The 14,961-nt window shown below is 42.4% G+C and overlaps 1 protein-coding gene across 3 annotated transcripts in view; it reads left to right on the forward strand.

Annotated features, from left to right (window-relative positions):
- Positions 1–12,973, forward strand: part of Crkl (CRK like proto-oncogene, adaptor protein) — a 32,661-nt gene extending 19,688 nt beyond the window's left edge. For 2 of the 3 annotated variants that reach the window (XM_087202862.1, XM_021252234.2), the window contains one exon: positions 9,365–12,973. In XM_087202862.1, the coding sequence (XP_087058988.1) occupies positions 9,365–9,499 (135 nt within the window). In that variant the 3' untranslated portion in view covers positions 9,500–12,973. Of the gene's footprint in view, positions 1–1,804; positions 3,099–9,364 lie in introns of those variants that run through there. The other variant, XM_021252235.2, reaches the window with a different exon arrangement.
- Positions 12,974–14,961: the final 1,988 nt, after the last annotated feature.

A 14,961-nucleotide genomic window follows, 5' to 3' on the forward strand; every position in this document is an offset into this window, starting at 1 on the left:
AGTTGGTTGTTGGCATACCAGGCTGAGACCCTCAGGGTTGGTGTACCTAGTCAGAATTTCAGGCACCTGTCTGTTCACTTCTGGTTCTAAGATTTGGGGGGTTTTTTGTGTTTTGGTTTTTTTTTTTGGTACCGGTGATCAAACTCGGGTCTTTCCGCTTGCAAGGCAGGCAGCGTAGCCACTGAGCTAAATCCCCGGCCAAGATGTGTTTTAACAACCTGTATCTTCTGTGTGGATGAATGTGTACAAGGGAGTTGTCGAAGGATTGCTTACAGCAGTGTTGACAAACCTTTTAGAGCTTTCAGTGATACAGTCTGCTGTGACACACAGCCTATAGGTTTGCCACCACTGGCTTAGAGCTTGGTGAGTGGGCAGGTAGGTGCCTAATAGACTAAGAGTAAGAAAGCCTAATTAATGATGTATATTTTAAGAAAATCTTCATACTTGGTCATTATGTAGCTCTTCTACTCTCTCAGACCCCGGAGAAAGGTCTCTAGGCCTGAGCCTCCTTACAGTACTAACCCAGCCATCTAAGCTTCATCACAGGTTTTTTAGTAGAGAGAGTTAAAAGGAACCCAAGAAGTACACCTTTGCCACCCTCTACTTAATGGTATTTTTCTGTGTAGAGAGACTTTGGACCCTAATGTAAGTAAATGTTTCTATGGTTATATTATCTTCAACCATGAGGAGAGTGATGGCTGTCTGATACTATTAAAAACAACTCTTGGGACTGTTGCAATTAGGTTACCTGGAAGTATTAAAATTAAAATGAGAAACAGAGAGACAAGTAGGACAAAATGTGCCAGTAATTGAAGCTTCCTTATTCCCCTTGACTGTTCTAGAGAAGAATGATAGCTTAGATGAACTGTATTCCTTGAATTAATTCACAAGGTTTTTTCTTAAAATTTGATTTTTGAAAGTCTTCCCACAAGTAGAATTTTTTTTTTCTTTTTTTCCCCACAAGTAGAAATTTTTAAACTAATCTGTGCTTAGCCATTTTCCTCTCTTACTTCAAGAAGTGAGGTGATACTAAGGTTTGATTTGAAAGGGAACACTCAGTGACCTGTGTAACATGAACCAGGGTGAGTGTCCCTGCTCCTTGAAAATAGCAGAGCTGTCTGTGGTCTTTGTAGTGGGACTGGAAGGGCTCTTAGGAAGTAAGTCACATCCTAAAAGAAAATTAGGGTCTGGGCCTATAGGTCTGTGGTAGGATACTTCCCTATCATGTGCAAGGCCCAGGGTTAAATCCCAGTACCAAAGGGCAGGGTAGGGTGGGGCCTGGAAGGAGGCGGGGAAGAGAAGAAAAAAGAAAGGTTGAGGAAACCACTCTAACCCTTTTGTAAAGGATCATCGACTAGAAGAGAATGCTTGGAGCAAGGTTGCTGCTGTGGTATAAAATACCTGTAGTCAATGTAGCATTCTTTGACACTGGAGAAGCAAGTGTCAGGGAAGTGTTAGGGAAGTCAGAGCAAGTGTTAGGGAAATATCACACTTCTGTATTCAAGTTCTAGTTTTTACTGGTGTAATCTTGAGCAGGTTACTTAAATTCTCTGAGCCTGAACTAAAAACAGTCTGGCTTCAAGAATTAATACTTGGTTGGGCACATGCTTGTAATCCCCACACTTTGGCAGGGGCAGGAGGATCACAAGTTCAGTACCAACCTGGGCATTTTAGATACTTGGTGAAACCTGTCTCAAAACAAAAAAGGGATGGAAATGAATCAGTGTGAGGACCCTGGCTTCAATCCCCAGTATTGTACCACAAAAAAAAATTCATGTTTGTTCATTAATTACCATCCATGTAGCCAGCTGGTGGGATACGTACACCAAGAAGCTTACCACTTAGTGAAAGAATAAAGACTGAAACCAGAAATGTAAGTAGGAGGGAGAATGAAGATGTGGGGACTGGAGGGTGGGTAGGTATTGGTCTGGGAGGGTGACTTGAGGATGAATAAGTACTGATCTTGAGAAAGAGATTTGAGAGATGAGCATTAACTAGGTAAAGTTGGAGAAACCGTACCAAGCCAGGAGACTAATACTAGTGACATAGCTGCAGGTATATGACCACACTAGGCACATTGGGAAAAAGACAAAGGTAGCAAAAAACAGCGGGAGAAATTGACTTTTGTCTTATCACAAAAGAGCTAAACTGAGGCCTGACATGGTGGTACATGCCTGTAATCCCAGCACTTGGGAGGCTGAGGCGAAAGGAGGCCACAAGTTAGAGGCTAGACTTGGCTACATAGTGAGTTCAAGGCCAGCTTGATTTTTTTTTTTTTTTTTTTTTTTGAGACAGGGACTTGCTATGTAGTTCAGGCTGGCCTTGAACTCACTGTTAAACCAGGGTGGCCTCGAACTCGCTGCAGTCCTCCTGCCTTCCTGCCTCCCAAGTGCTGGGACTACAGGCATGTGCCACCACACCTGGCTCAGCCTAAATTATTCAGAAAGATCTTGTCTTTTAAAAGCAGAGAAAAAAAGAGCTACTCTGAGGAGATGAACAATTTTCCTCCATTGCCTTCATTTGAGGCATAAAACTGCCAGTTTCTCACAACTGGTGGAAGTTTTGGAGTTTATAGGTAATTGCCTATTTTGATTCATTAAAATGTAGAGCAAATGCTTGATTTTTCTGTAATATTATCACATAGTTATATTCCAGTATGCTTTCCTGACTGAAAAAGAAAGGGAAGAAATTCCTTAGCATCTTTAAAATTGTACTTAGTCTTGGGTACCCATATTCAAGGCTACTTGCTATGTGTGTGGGAGGGGTTTAATAGCAATCCTGGGGCTTGACACTGAGCTACATTCCTAGCTCAATTTTTATTTTTATTTTTATTTTTAATTTTTTATTTTGAGATAGGGTCTTACTAAATTGCTCTGGCCAGGTTGGAACTTTCAGTCCTTCTGTCTCAAGTCTCCCAGAATGCTGGGATTACAAGCCTGTGCTACCAAGCTTGTCACTTTATGAAAATTTGTGTTCAAGTGTCCAAATAGAGCCATAATCCCACATTCCTGTATGGTTTTAGGTAAGAAAACAGTTGGTGGTGACATGAGCAAAAACCAAAGTGAAACATTCTGTGGAGGAGAATATCAGTTTCTCAGGCTGCAAGTGAGACTTAAAGTGGCTAGAGATAGAATTGATGAAAATCAAAGAAAAACACAGGTTGTGACAGTCCCTTAGGGTTATTAAATCTAACCATCTTCCTAATGCTTTTAGCCTTCCATAGTGTTTGCCTTTCAGTCTCAATTCATAGATCTCTGAAAACAATTGCTCCTTCAATTTAGGTGGCTGGCTAAGAATTTGAGATATGATCGGCTGTAATCCCAGCACTCAGGAGGCTGAGACAGGAGGATCACTTGCAGTGAAGCCAACTTGAGCTATGTAGTGAGTTCAAGGTCAGCTGAACTACATAAGGAGACCCTATCAAACAAAGAAACAGAAGATTTCAGTCCTTGTGGAACTTCTGGAATATTGTCTTGTAAGGCAATTTGTCCTGGATTGAATGGCACTGGTGGTTAACTTCTTGTAGCTCTAGCTGTCTACCAGGGAGAAGCAATTCACAACCAGCCCCCTCCTCTGTCTAGGTAGCCCAGTGTATATGCTTTTTTGTTGTTGTTTTTTGAGGCAGGTTCTTTTTGTTGCCTGGGCTAACCCCAAACTTTTGAGTTTTAAGAAGCAATCCTGCCTCAACCTGCCAAATACCTGGAATTAGTCTTGTGCCACTATGCCCAGGAGGTTCTCATACTTCAAATAACATTTTTCCTTTTATCATATCATAGTCTCATTGGATTATGAGTCAGATAATTATTTTTTAAAGGTTTTTGTTTCTGGGCCGGGGATTTAGCTCAGTGGTCCCACTGCCTGCCTCACAAGCTCAAGGACCTGAGTTCGATCCCTAGTACCAAAAAAAAAAGATTTTTGTTTCTCTTAATGTGTGCATCGGGAGAGAATAATACCATGAAATTGAGGGCAAGGCTTTGCCCTAACCTGGTCATTATGCTGACCTCAGTTTTGGAATCTGGTAATAGCCATTGAGTAAGCTGGAGGTGTCATAGTTTATTCTCATTCATGCCCTGTGGGGCAGGTTGCACCAGCCTCATTTTATACACTCAGAACTTGAGAATTGTGTGATTTGCTGACTTTTCCCTTGGTAATAGGGAGTAAACTCAGGGCTTTTACACTGAGCTACATCTCCAGCCCTATTTTTACATTTTGGGACAGGGTCTACTGAGTTGCTCAGTCTGGGATCCAACTTGTGATCCTCCTCCCGCCTTATTTTCCCAAATACCTGGAAGCACACAGGGCATGTACCACTGTCTCGCCCTTTACCCATTTTTTAATTGGGTTTTATGTTTAGGGTGGGTGGTTTCTTGTTTTTTTAGTTGGGTTTTAGGACTTCTTTACATATTCTAAATATTATTAAACTCTTATGAATCAAATATATAACTTCCACATATTTTGGGGGTTCTGTAAGTTACCTTTTAATTTTCTTGATAATGTTCTTTAGTATACATTCTGCTTTTTGCTTATATCCATTTTACCTGTTTTTCTTGTTGCTTGTGCCTTTGGTATCATATCTAAGAATTCATCACCAAATTCAAGGTCAGAAGATTTACCCCTTGTGTTGTCTTCTAAGTTTTATGGCTTTAGCTCTTATATTTAAGTCACTGATTCATTTTAATTTTTTATGCATGGTATGAAATGGTACAAATTATTTTGAACTATGGCAATCCAGTTTTCCAAGTACCATTCATTGATAAGAGTGTTTATTCACAGCGATCAAATATCAATTGACTATAACTGTCCATTTATTTCTAAACTCAGTTCTATTACATTATTGTGTGTCTCCATATGCCGATACCACAATTTTTTTTTTCACCACACTGTTTTGATTACTATAGCTTTATGTGGTAATTATGAAGTCAGGAAGTATGAGTCTTCTGACTTTGGTTGTTTTCAAGGTTCTGTTGACTCATCAGTATACCTTGCAGTTCCATAAGAATTTGAAGATCAAAGCCAGTCCTGGTGCCACAAGCCTATAATCCCAATTCTGTAGGAGGCCTAAGCAGGAGGATCACAAATTTGAGGTCTGGACAACTTAGTAAGACCGTGTCTCAAAATATAATGAAAGAGGGCAGGGGATTTAGCTCAGTGGTTCCAGCACCTGCCTCCCAAGTGTAAGGTCCTGAGTTCGATCTCTGGTACAAAAAAAAAAAAAAAATATATATATATATATATAGTGAAAGAAATGGATTGGGGATATAGCTCAGTGCTGTCTGGGTTCAGTCCCCAATACTGCCTCAAAAGTTAAAAGTTTGAAGATCATCGGTTTTTCCATTTCTGCAAAAGAAAAAGCTGAGATTACAAGTGTCCACCACCATGTCCGGCCCAGGTTTTGAATATTAAAAAAATCATAGTCAGATAGCATTCAGTTGTGAGACTTAGCTGCTACCCAGGGCACACAGACAAAGGTTCTGAGCCTCTAGCTCTGACAGCTTTGATTCAGGTACAGGTACACAGAGAAAATGGGCAGATGGTAAAATGGGTGGACCCAAGCACTCCATAAAGGCCTATGGTGTTTGTTTTATAATATATCTTTTCAAGACCTGGCACATAGGTACTCAGTAAATCTGTTGAATGACTAAATGAATAAAAGTCACAAATACCAGAATAATATCTGCCTAGTGATTTTATATAGTACATGAGTCTTTGTTTTGTTTTAGATCTTTTTGGGGTTATCATACATCCCTTTGTTGTTGTTTGAGGGGTTTTTTGTTTGTTTTTTGTTTTTGGGTTTGGGGTTTTTTTTGGTTTTTGTTTGTTTTTTGGTACCGGGGATCAAACTTGGGTCCTTGACGCTTGCGCAGCAGGCAGCAAAACCACTGAGCTAAATCCCCGGCCCTGGCTTTTGGGGTTTTTTTGACAAGGTCTCACTGTTTAGCTGGAGTTGGCCTTGAACTCACTATGTAGCCCAGGCTGGCTTCAAACTTTATGGTGATCCTCCTGCCTCAGCCTCTTGAATGCTAGGATTACAGGCGTGCAAACCCCTTTGAGAATCTAATGAAAGCTGAGGATCTTTCTATAGGAAAACAACATACATTAATGCATTTATATACAATTTTTAATACTTTCAAAGACCCATTCATATCACCTGGTATAACTTTTGCACTCCTGATCTTCCTTTTACATACCCCAAGAATTTGTAGTCTCAGAGTATCTGTATGAGAAATGGAGGCTGATTGAGGGAAGCCAAAAATTGCTGTGACACACCAGTGCCTGGACCTTCTAAGGCAGTAGTGGTGAACCTATGGCACGTGTATCATTGAAAAATCTAAAAGGTGGGGATGTGGCTCAGTGGCACCTCACCTGCCTGGCAAGTGCAAGGTCCTGAATTCGATTCCCAGTACCACAAAAAAAAAAAGGAAACTCTAAAAGGTTCACCATCATTGCTCTAAGGCCTTGACTGATCTTTATATTGGACGCCAGAAGTCAGATAGTAGTTATTTCCAGGACACAGTCTGGATGACTAGGGCTGTAGGAAACTTTCCAGTAGCAGGAAGTACCCTTCTTGCCTTCTCCTTGCATGACCTACACTAGGCAGAAAGGGGCCATGTCCCAAGTATATGTGCTTAATTTTATTTATTTTTGTATGTCTTCTGAGGATCAAGCCAGGGCCTTGTGCAGGACAGGCATGTGCTGTACCACTGAGCTATATCCCCACCGTTTTTTCTTTTCTTTCTGTTTTTTTTTTTTTTTTCGGAGACAGGATCTCACTATGTAGTTTAGGCTGGCCTTGAACTTGCACCAGTCCTGCCTCACTCATTTTCTCTTTTGAGCTAGGGTCTCACTTGATATCCAGGGTGGCCCTGAACTCCTGGGCACAAGCAGTCCTCCTAAGCCTCTCATGTACTAGGACTACAGAAGCATGCTACCATGTCCAGCTGATATGCTTGATTTTAGAATTAATACATATAGATACCAAGTGGTAAGCACAAAAGTATTATTTTGACAATTGCAATAATGATTAGGATTGTCCTGTTTTAAAGGGTGAAATTTTGTAAAGGGAGTACCTTACTTATGTGCCTCTACTTGGTCTGTTGATAATATCAGCAGCATCTTCCAGCCTTAGTTAGCTCCTTAACCGAAGTTGATTCCCAACTACTTCAAGATTGATCTACCCTCCAAAGTGCCACTCAGAAGTGTCCTAATTGTTATGCTGCCTGCTGCCCACAGTTGAAGGCCTAGCTGTGGACCAGTTTCTTCCATACTCTACTATATAGTGCTCAGGCTCAGATCCTAAAATCCTAGTTTTACAGCCATCTTACTGCTCCTCTTATTCCCTATGTTGGTATATACTACATACCTTTCCTCTGAGTTCACAGCAGGACCCAGCCCAGAGAAATTCTTACAAGGTCAGACTGAGTCACTAATGGTAAGGTGATCATCAGAAATCTCCTGGCCTGCCGGGCATGGTGGCCAACACCTGTAATCCCAGTACTCAGAAGGCTGAGGCAGGAGGATTGTCACTTGTCTGAAGCCACCCTTGGCTATGTAGTGAGTTCAGGGCCAGCCTGAACTACAAAGTGAGACCCTGCCTCAAAAAAAAAAAAAAAAAAATCTCCTGGCCAGCTGGACATGGTAGCACACACCTGTAATCCCAGCACTGGGGGAGGAGGTGGAGGCAGGAAGATTCCTGGGAGTTTGAGGCCAGCCTGGGCTATATACCAAGACCTTGTCTCAAAAAGCAAAACAAAACCCCCCCAAAATGGCTGTACCATTATGAATGACAGATTCGATCTTGTATCAGTCCCAGCATCCAGTCAGCTGCTGACCTTTTTTTGTTCTAAGTGGTTGATACAGATATTTATTCTTATTTAAACCCCTTTACCTTGCCATTTTGCAAAAGAACCTTCTCAAAGAAGATTTGTATGAAAACCACCAAAAGCGTGAGAGGCTACAGCATATTTGAAAGTCCCCCAAAAAAGAAAGTGCTTTTTATGAAACTTATTATTATTATTTTTTTTTGGTACCAGGGATTTAACTCGGGACCTTGCACTTGTGAGGCAGGCAGGCGGCACCACTGAGCTAAATCCCCAGCCCTGTGAAACTAATTTTTGAGACAGGGTCTCGCCATGTAGTTCAAGCTGACCTCGAACTTGTGGCAGTCCTCCTGCTTCAGCCTCATGAGTGCTGGGATTACAGGCATGCACCACCACACCCAGCATGAAATGCATTTTTTTTTTAATTGAAGTTCTAATCGGAATTTGTTGGACTGACCCTTAAGGCAACACCCTTAAGGCAACTCGCTAGAGCTTTGTAGCCTTAAAACCACTTCCAAAATAAAATTCCTGCTTTTCATTGGTGAGCAGACCAGCCTCTAACTGTTGCCTATCCTCTGGCAATAGAATTCTCACCACCTTGCAGTTTTTTGTTGTTTTTCCTTTTTTTGGTGCTGGGGATCAAACTCGGGTCCTTGCGCTTTCGAAGCAGGCAGTGGAACCACTGAGCTAAATCCCTGGCCCTCCCTGCAGTTTTAAAATACTCAGAGCTGGGCTTCTTATCCCAGTGACTGTTCCCCAGGGGGAATGGGGAATGGACAACTTGGAGTCATCATTGCTGTTTAAGGGCCTTAATGACAGCAGTTGCATCTCATGTACATTTGGGTGAAATTTATTCCTCCCTTCCCCCTCCTCCTTTCCTTTAATTTTGATAGAGTTTTTGTTTTTTTGAGACAGCATCTCACTATGTAGCCAAGACTACCCTCAGATCTTCCTGCTTCAGTCTCCCAAGTGCTGGAATTACAAGAGTGTGCCACCACATCTAGCTAGATTTCTTTCTGATTTTTTTATATGCTTTGAATTATTTGACTTTAACAATTGAGAGGGCCGGGGATTTAGCTCAGTGGTTCCTCCACCTGCTGCACAAGCGCAAGGACCCGAGTTCGATCCCTGGTACCAAAAAAAAAAAAACAATTGAGAGAGTCAAGCATTCATTTCTCTCCTGTTGGGGTTAGTAGACAATGGTGAGGTGCTTTGTGCTCAGAAGCTGCTTTTGGCATGCGTTCTTACTATCTGAGTAGATCACTGGGCTCATTATATCTTTGGCACTGCATGATTTTTAGGTCCAAGCACTGGGGAGAAAATTGAACAGCCTTAAAAAACTGATCAAGCTGAACGTGGTGGCACATGCCTATAATCCCAAGAGGTTGAGATAGGAGGATTGCCTGGAGTTTGAGGCCAACCTGGGCTACATAGTGAGTTCAAGGACAGCCTGAACTACATAGGGATACCCTGTCTCAAGAAAAAAAAAAAAATTAGACCAATTCCTAAGTAATTCCTAACTTTGTCTTTTTTCTCCATCTCTACAGGTTGGTGACATTGTAAAAGTCACAAGGATGAATATAAATGGCCAGTGGGAAGGCGAGGTGAATGGGCGCAAAGGGCTTTTCCCCTTTACGCATGTCAAAATCATCGACCCTCAAAACCCAGATGAAAATGAGTGATTGCTATTGCTCTGTTTTCTGCTGCTTTGTTGTTCTGCCTGTCATAGTCTCCTTGAAGTGGGAAAGCATTCTCTCTCATAGGCAAGTTACACTGCATTGCCGACGTCCAGCTCTCTGCAGGTTGGAGGTCTCTCATCCACATTTGGAATGCACACAACGGCTGCCTCCTGGGGTTTGTATCATAGTTGTATTGTCAAAGAGTAGCTGGTTTTAGAATTCTTTTGGATCATAAACTGGAAATAGTGGTGGAAGCACACAAGTGGAGAGAAGTTGACAAGGAAAGGGTCTTCCTCCTCCTCACTGCCCTGTTTGTACTTGGTACCAATTCTGTCATGTTTGTCAGAGAAAGCTTGAGGCCACGGCAAGATCCTGCGTTGTTGATGTTCCGCAGCAGTGACTGACGCCAACTTGTTTTCCCTTGGACAACAGAGGAACCCTACGGAAGAGAGAATTTTGTCCTAAATTTTCCCCACATATGGCTTTTCTTGCATTTTCTTTGTTTTGGTTTGGTTTTGGAAGACTTACTACACTTGTGTGTCCTGAACAGATTTTTAAGTAGCAGGTTGGATTTTTGTGGTAGTCCAAGGAATTACGTGCCTCTGAGCTTGTATACTGAAGCTGCTGTAACTAAAGGAATATGAAAAGAACAACCCTGAGGCAGAGGCTTCTACTGTCTTGGTTGCCAGTTGTACCCTGTTTTGCCATATAAGAAACAAGTCAGCAGTCATGGTGTGCCAAGCTTTGTACACAGCCTCTTGGATTACTATGTCCCAAAAGCATCAGAGTGGAGAGTGATACTGGGAAACCTTTGCCGACCTTCTCTGCCAGTGACAGGATTAATGAGGAGGGTGGAGTACTTGGCCAGTTTTCTGTCCACCTTTTCAGTAAACATATCCCTTTAAGGTGTAGGACTAAAGTTTCTTCTAAAATTGAGGTTTTAGATTCATTAATGAATCATAAAACTGGATCAGTCGATCTCCTTTCAGAAGCCCACCCCAGTCCTCCTCAAGCTGCCAGAGAAAGATGGTGCTGTCCATGCTGGTTCCATGGTCCTGAGCAAAGGAAATGCAAGCTCAGAAAACTGGTTAATGCACTCAAGATCTAGTGTTGTAGTGAATAGGAAGAACCCTTAACCAATTTAACATTAACCGCTTATCAGTTTGTTAATGTGAAAGCATTTTTCTCTTAGCTAAAAGAGGACTGGTACAAATGACTGGTCCCTCATCTGCACGTGGCAGACTAGAATTCTGGAACCTTTATATAGTTCAGTTTGTCCTCCCTTCTGGACCCTGGTAAAGACAAACCTCAGCTCAGAATGAACACCCCAGACCCAGAAATGTAGCAACAACCTAGACAGCAATTCTAGCATTTATGAAGCATCTGCTAAAACTGTGATCCTGTCACTGGAGGTTTTGAGGTTTGAAGTGATATATCCTGGTGTCAACCAGCAAAGCAACCATTTTTCCATTTCATTTTTAATTTCTCTATAACTCAATATTTTCTCAGGCTGACAACTGCCATTTTAAAGAATCTTGAGAGTATTCCTGTAGCAAAATAATAATGAATTGGAAAAAACACCTTAGCTACCTGTTTGTGGTTTTCCTAAAAAAGGCATAGAGATCCATGCTTCGTTAATCAAAGGTGTGACCATGTCCTGTGATGAAGCCAGTCCCTTCCACTTGCCTTTTCTGCCAATGTCTGTTGAGTGGGCTTGTTCTCATTAAGGCTCAGCCTGACACCCACAAGTGGTGGACATATGACAGTCCCCAAGCTCTACCTAGAAACTGCTTGCCTTGTGGCTAGTGACCTGGTTCAGCCCTGCACCTTCTAGCAGAAGGTGAAATACATGTCTTTACAAAGAGGGCATAGGCCCTAAGGCCTTTTTGAACCAGATTAAGTTGGAGGGCTTCTTGACACCTTTTGATTATAGCAGTTGGCTTACACAGTCCAAGCAGTAAATAACTATTTTGGAAAGTAGGCTTTCTTTTCAACCAGGTGTGCTGATCCACCCTTTGTGGAGCACTTCAGAATCAGAACACCTGGTAAACCTAGAGTTTGGTTTCATAATGAATTACTTCAGCCCATGTAAATGTCTCCAGGGCTGCCTGGGAGATTCTGAGCTTGAGTCTTGAGTTCTGAACTCTCAAGATATGTGCCAAAAGTAGTAATTTTTTGACTTAGAACTTTATCCATTTTTTAATCAAGCAGGGAAATTTCTCTTTTTCACACTAAATAATGGAAAGCAGCACCCCTGCCTCGACTTCATACCCGGCTCCCTGCTGGTCTGGAAAGACATTCATGCTTCCTAGAGCAGTGTGAATATGACCCAGGGGTAGGTTATCTTTTATGATTGTTCATTGTTGCTACTTGCTCTGCTCTGCTGTGTTGTAGAAAATATTTGTATGTTAAATTAACTCACTATGGTTTTTCACCTGGAAACGAAACAAATTATGTATAGAGGGCATTGACATTCTTCTTTTTTTTGGTATCCGGGATCGAACTTGGGTCCTTGAGCTTGTGAGGCAGGCAGCGGAACCATTGAGCTAAATCCCCGGCCCAACATTCTGATTAAAAACTTGCTTGTCCTAGGAAAGACCTCCAGTACAGGAATTTTCCTTGTCATTTCTGCGCTTTGTGGTACCACCTAATGACATGCTTAACAAAGAGGGTGCATTGACCAGCTGCATTAAGATGACTGGTCACCCGGAGGAAAGGACTGCTGCCCCTGCTTGGAGCTTCGTGCCCCTGGCCTTCCTTCACAGCTGTTTACAGGCGAGACAGGCCCGAGGTGGATGGCCAACTGCTCTTGTGACATTCACTCAGAGGAATATGAACATTTTATTTTTTAAAAGGGATGACGTGTTTTGTGCCAGGTGTTTATAATTTAATCCTTTAATATTATGTTCATTAACCTCTTAAAATGAGTGAATTCTTGATTGTTTTAACACAGTACCTAAGACTAACGCTTTCTGTGGACACCACTGAGCTCTGCCTCAAACTCCACCCTCTGAGACTGAAGAGCCATGTCCCCGGTAACTGCTGTCAGTGTGAACACTGAACTGTTTGTATGTTGTAAAGAAGGAGAAGGACAGTTCTCTGAGACAAGATCGTTGTCCTTAAAGGAGGAACAGTGGCCTTGCTTCTAGACGGTCTTCACTGTGTGTTTTAAAACAACAACAATGTCAAAACTCTTTTGACCTGTAACTTAAAGATCATAAACTTCAGGCAATAATATTTTCTGTGTAAGCTTTTAAAATTATTTTTGGGGATCATAGCTTGTTTTATTTTGTGCTATAAAATTAACAGTATTAAATGACTTATATTCTTAGAATACATCGAGTGTCTTTTCTTAACAGATTAGTGCCTTTTTATTTTTGTATTCTATTTTACGTTACTGGTCCCAGCATCAAACCCTTGTTTCCATGGCCTGTTTGTACATTGTCTCAATAAAACTTGCATCAGCCGGTGGTGGCAGTGGCGGCTTCAGTGTTTCAGTTTATCCTTAGCCCCCGCCAACCTCCCCAGCAGTAAAAGCAATGGTGAAACTCCTGGTGCTTCTCAGAGACCCACCCGTGCTGCTGCTGCTCCCCAAGAGCACCTTTTGCCAAACTCCGACATTTGGGGCCTCCTTCCAAAAGAGAAAGAATCTGCTCCCAGCAAGATCTTGTTGCTGGGTCTTAGTCTTCTGAATATGGGGCAGTTCTTCTCACATATTGAACTACCATGGAGAAATTGGGCATTTTTCCTTCTAAGCATCCATGTATGAAGGCGTCTAAGTATTTGCTGACCGTGAGCTAAGTGGAATTGTTCCAAGTCGAGTCATGGAAAACAGCCAGGTTCCAAGTTGGACATTACCTAAATTGCCTTTCTTAAATACCTTTTGTTAATGTTTCTTTTAACATAGAGTCTCCCTAAGTCACTACATTGCCCAGGCTGGGCTTGAATTTGGAATCCTCCTGCCTCAACCTCCCAGTGTCCTGGGATTATGGACCTGTACCACCACACCTGTCTTAAATCTTTTTCTGTTTCTTTCAATTGGTGACCCTTCTGATGAGCTTTGGGGGAAGCATCAGAGGACACTTGTGTTGGTAGGCCTGCCAAAGGCCTCATATACTCCTTCAGCCAGGCCCCTGTCCTTCATCTCTGTGCCCCCAACTCCCCACCTCAGAGCATAGTTTATCTTTGTGCTATTCCATGCCCGTTTATGTGCGTGTGGAGAACTCCCAATTTTTATGGTAAAAACTTGAATAACCTTTGCATTTTCTCCCTAGTACTGAGGATGGGACCTGGGGTCTTGAGAGTGGTAACTATCACTGAGCTACTTCCCCAGTCAACTCACCACCTCCCTTTTTAAATCTTATTTTGAGACAAGGTCTTCCCAAGTTACTTGTTCAAGCTGGCCTCAAATGGGATTTTCCTAGGAGCCAGGGACTTAGCTCAGTGGTGCCACTGCCTCCTTTGCAAGGGCAAGGTCCTGAATTCGATCCCTGGTGCCAAAAAAGCGGGGGCGGGGGGGGGGGATTTTCCCACCTCAGTCTCCTGAGTAGCTAGGATTATTGACAAACCACCATCCCTGGCTCTCATACAATACATAGAATAGCACTACTAAAATGTAGTCTCTGCCTTTTACTTGGAGAATTCTGCTAAATTTGAGATATGTTAGTCTTAACTGGAAAAATTAAATTCTGGAAGAAATTATATCTGGAGACATCTGTGAAGAATACCTTCACTTTGAAAAGGCATGTGTTCTGTCTACAGCCATACCACCCTGAACGCACCCGATCTTGTCTGAAAAGGTATGTGTTCATCAACAAGGTTGGATCTGTCTGTGGTCTGGTGACCTTTGGGACCCTGTGCAAGCATTCCCTCCTCCTACCTCCCTACTGGATTAGGAAGCAGTCTGATCTCAGAGACCAGTAACCAGGTCCAGCAACCTCTGCAAATATGACCACCCCCAACTGGCTCCTCAGGTCTGTGTTCTGGGAGGCTCTCCTAAAACTGACACCATCACCACCCCCAGCTTGCTATTATGACCTGACTCTGGTCTTTTTTTAATTTGTACATTTTTGTAATACATGATTACACTCATTGTGGGGAGTTGGTATATGTACATAACACATTGAGAGGAGAATTCAGACTGGGTCTCCCTGTGTAGGTGGGGCTGGCCTTGAACTCAGTAGTCCTGCCTTGGCCTACCAAGTGCTGGAACTACAAGCATTGCCCACCATGCCCAGCCATAACATAGCTTAATTCTTTTTATATCCCCTCCCCTTCCTCCATCTCTTGGACCCCTTCCCATTTGCAAAAGATCTCTCTGTTTCCTATTTTCTTTTGCTCTTTATACTTTGGGTTTCTCATATGACCATGCAACATTTAGCCTTGTGCGTCAGATTTCACTTAACAGTATGGTCTCAAGGTACATCCATTCTGAGCCTGTTGTTACAGTCTTCTGCCCACACGCT

This window comes from Heterocephalus glaber, unplaced genomic scaffold, assembly GCF_053883595.1.
Source record: "Heterocephalus glaber isolate CG9 unplaced genomic scaffold, H.glaber_assembly_v1.0 deba00001781, whole genome shotgun sequence".
In the NCBI taxonomy this organism is placed as follows: Eukaryota; Metazoa; Chordata; class Mammalia; order Rodentia; family Bathyergidae; genus Heterocephalus; species Heterocephalus glaber.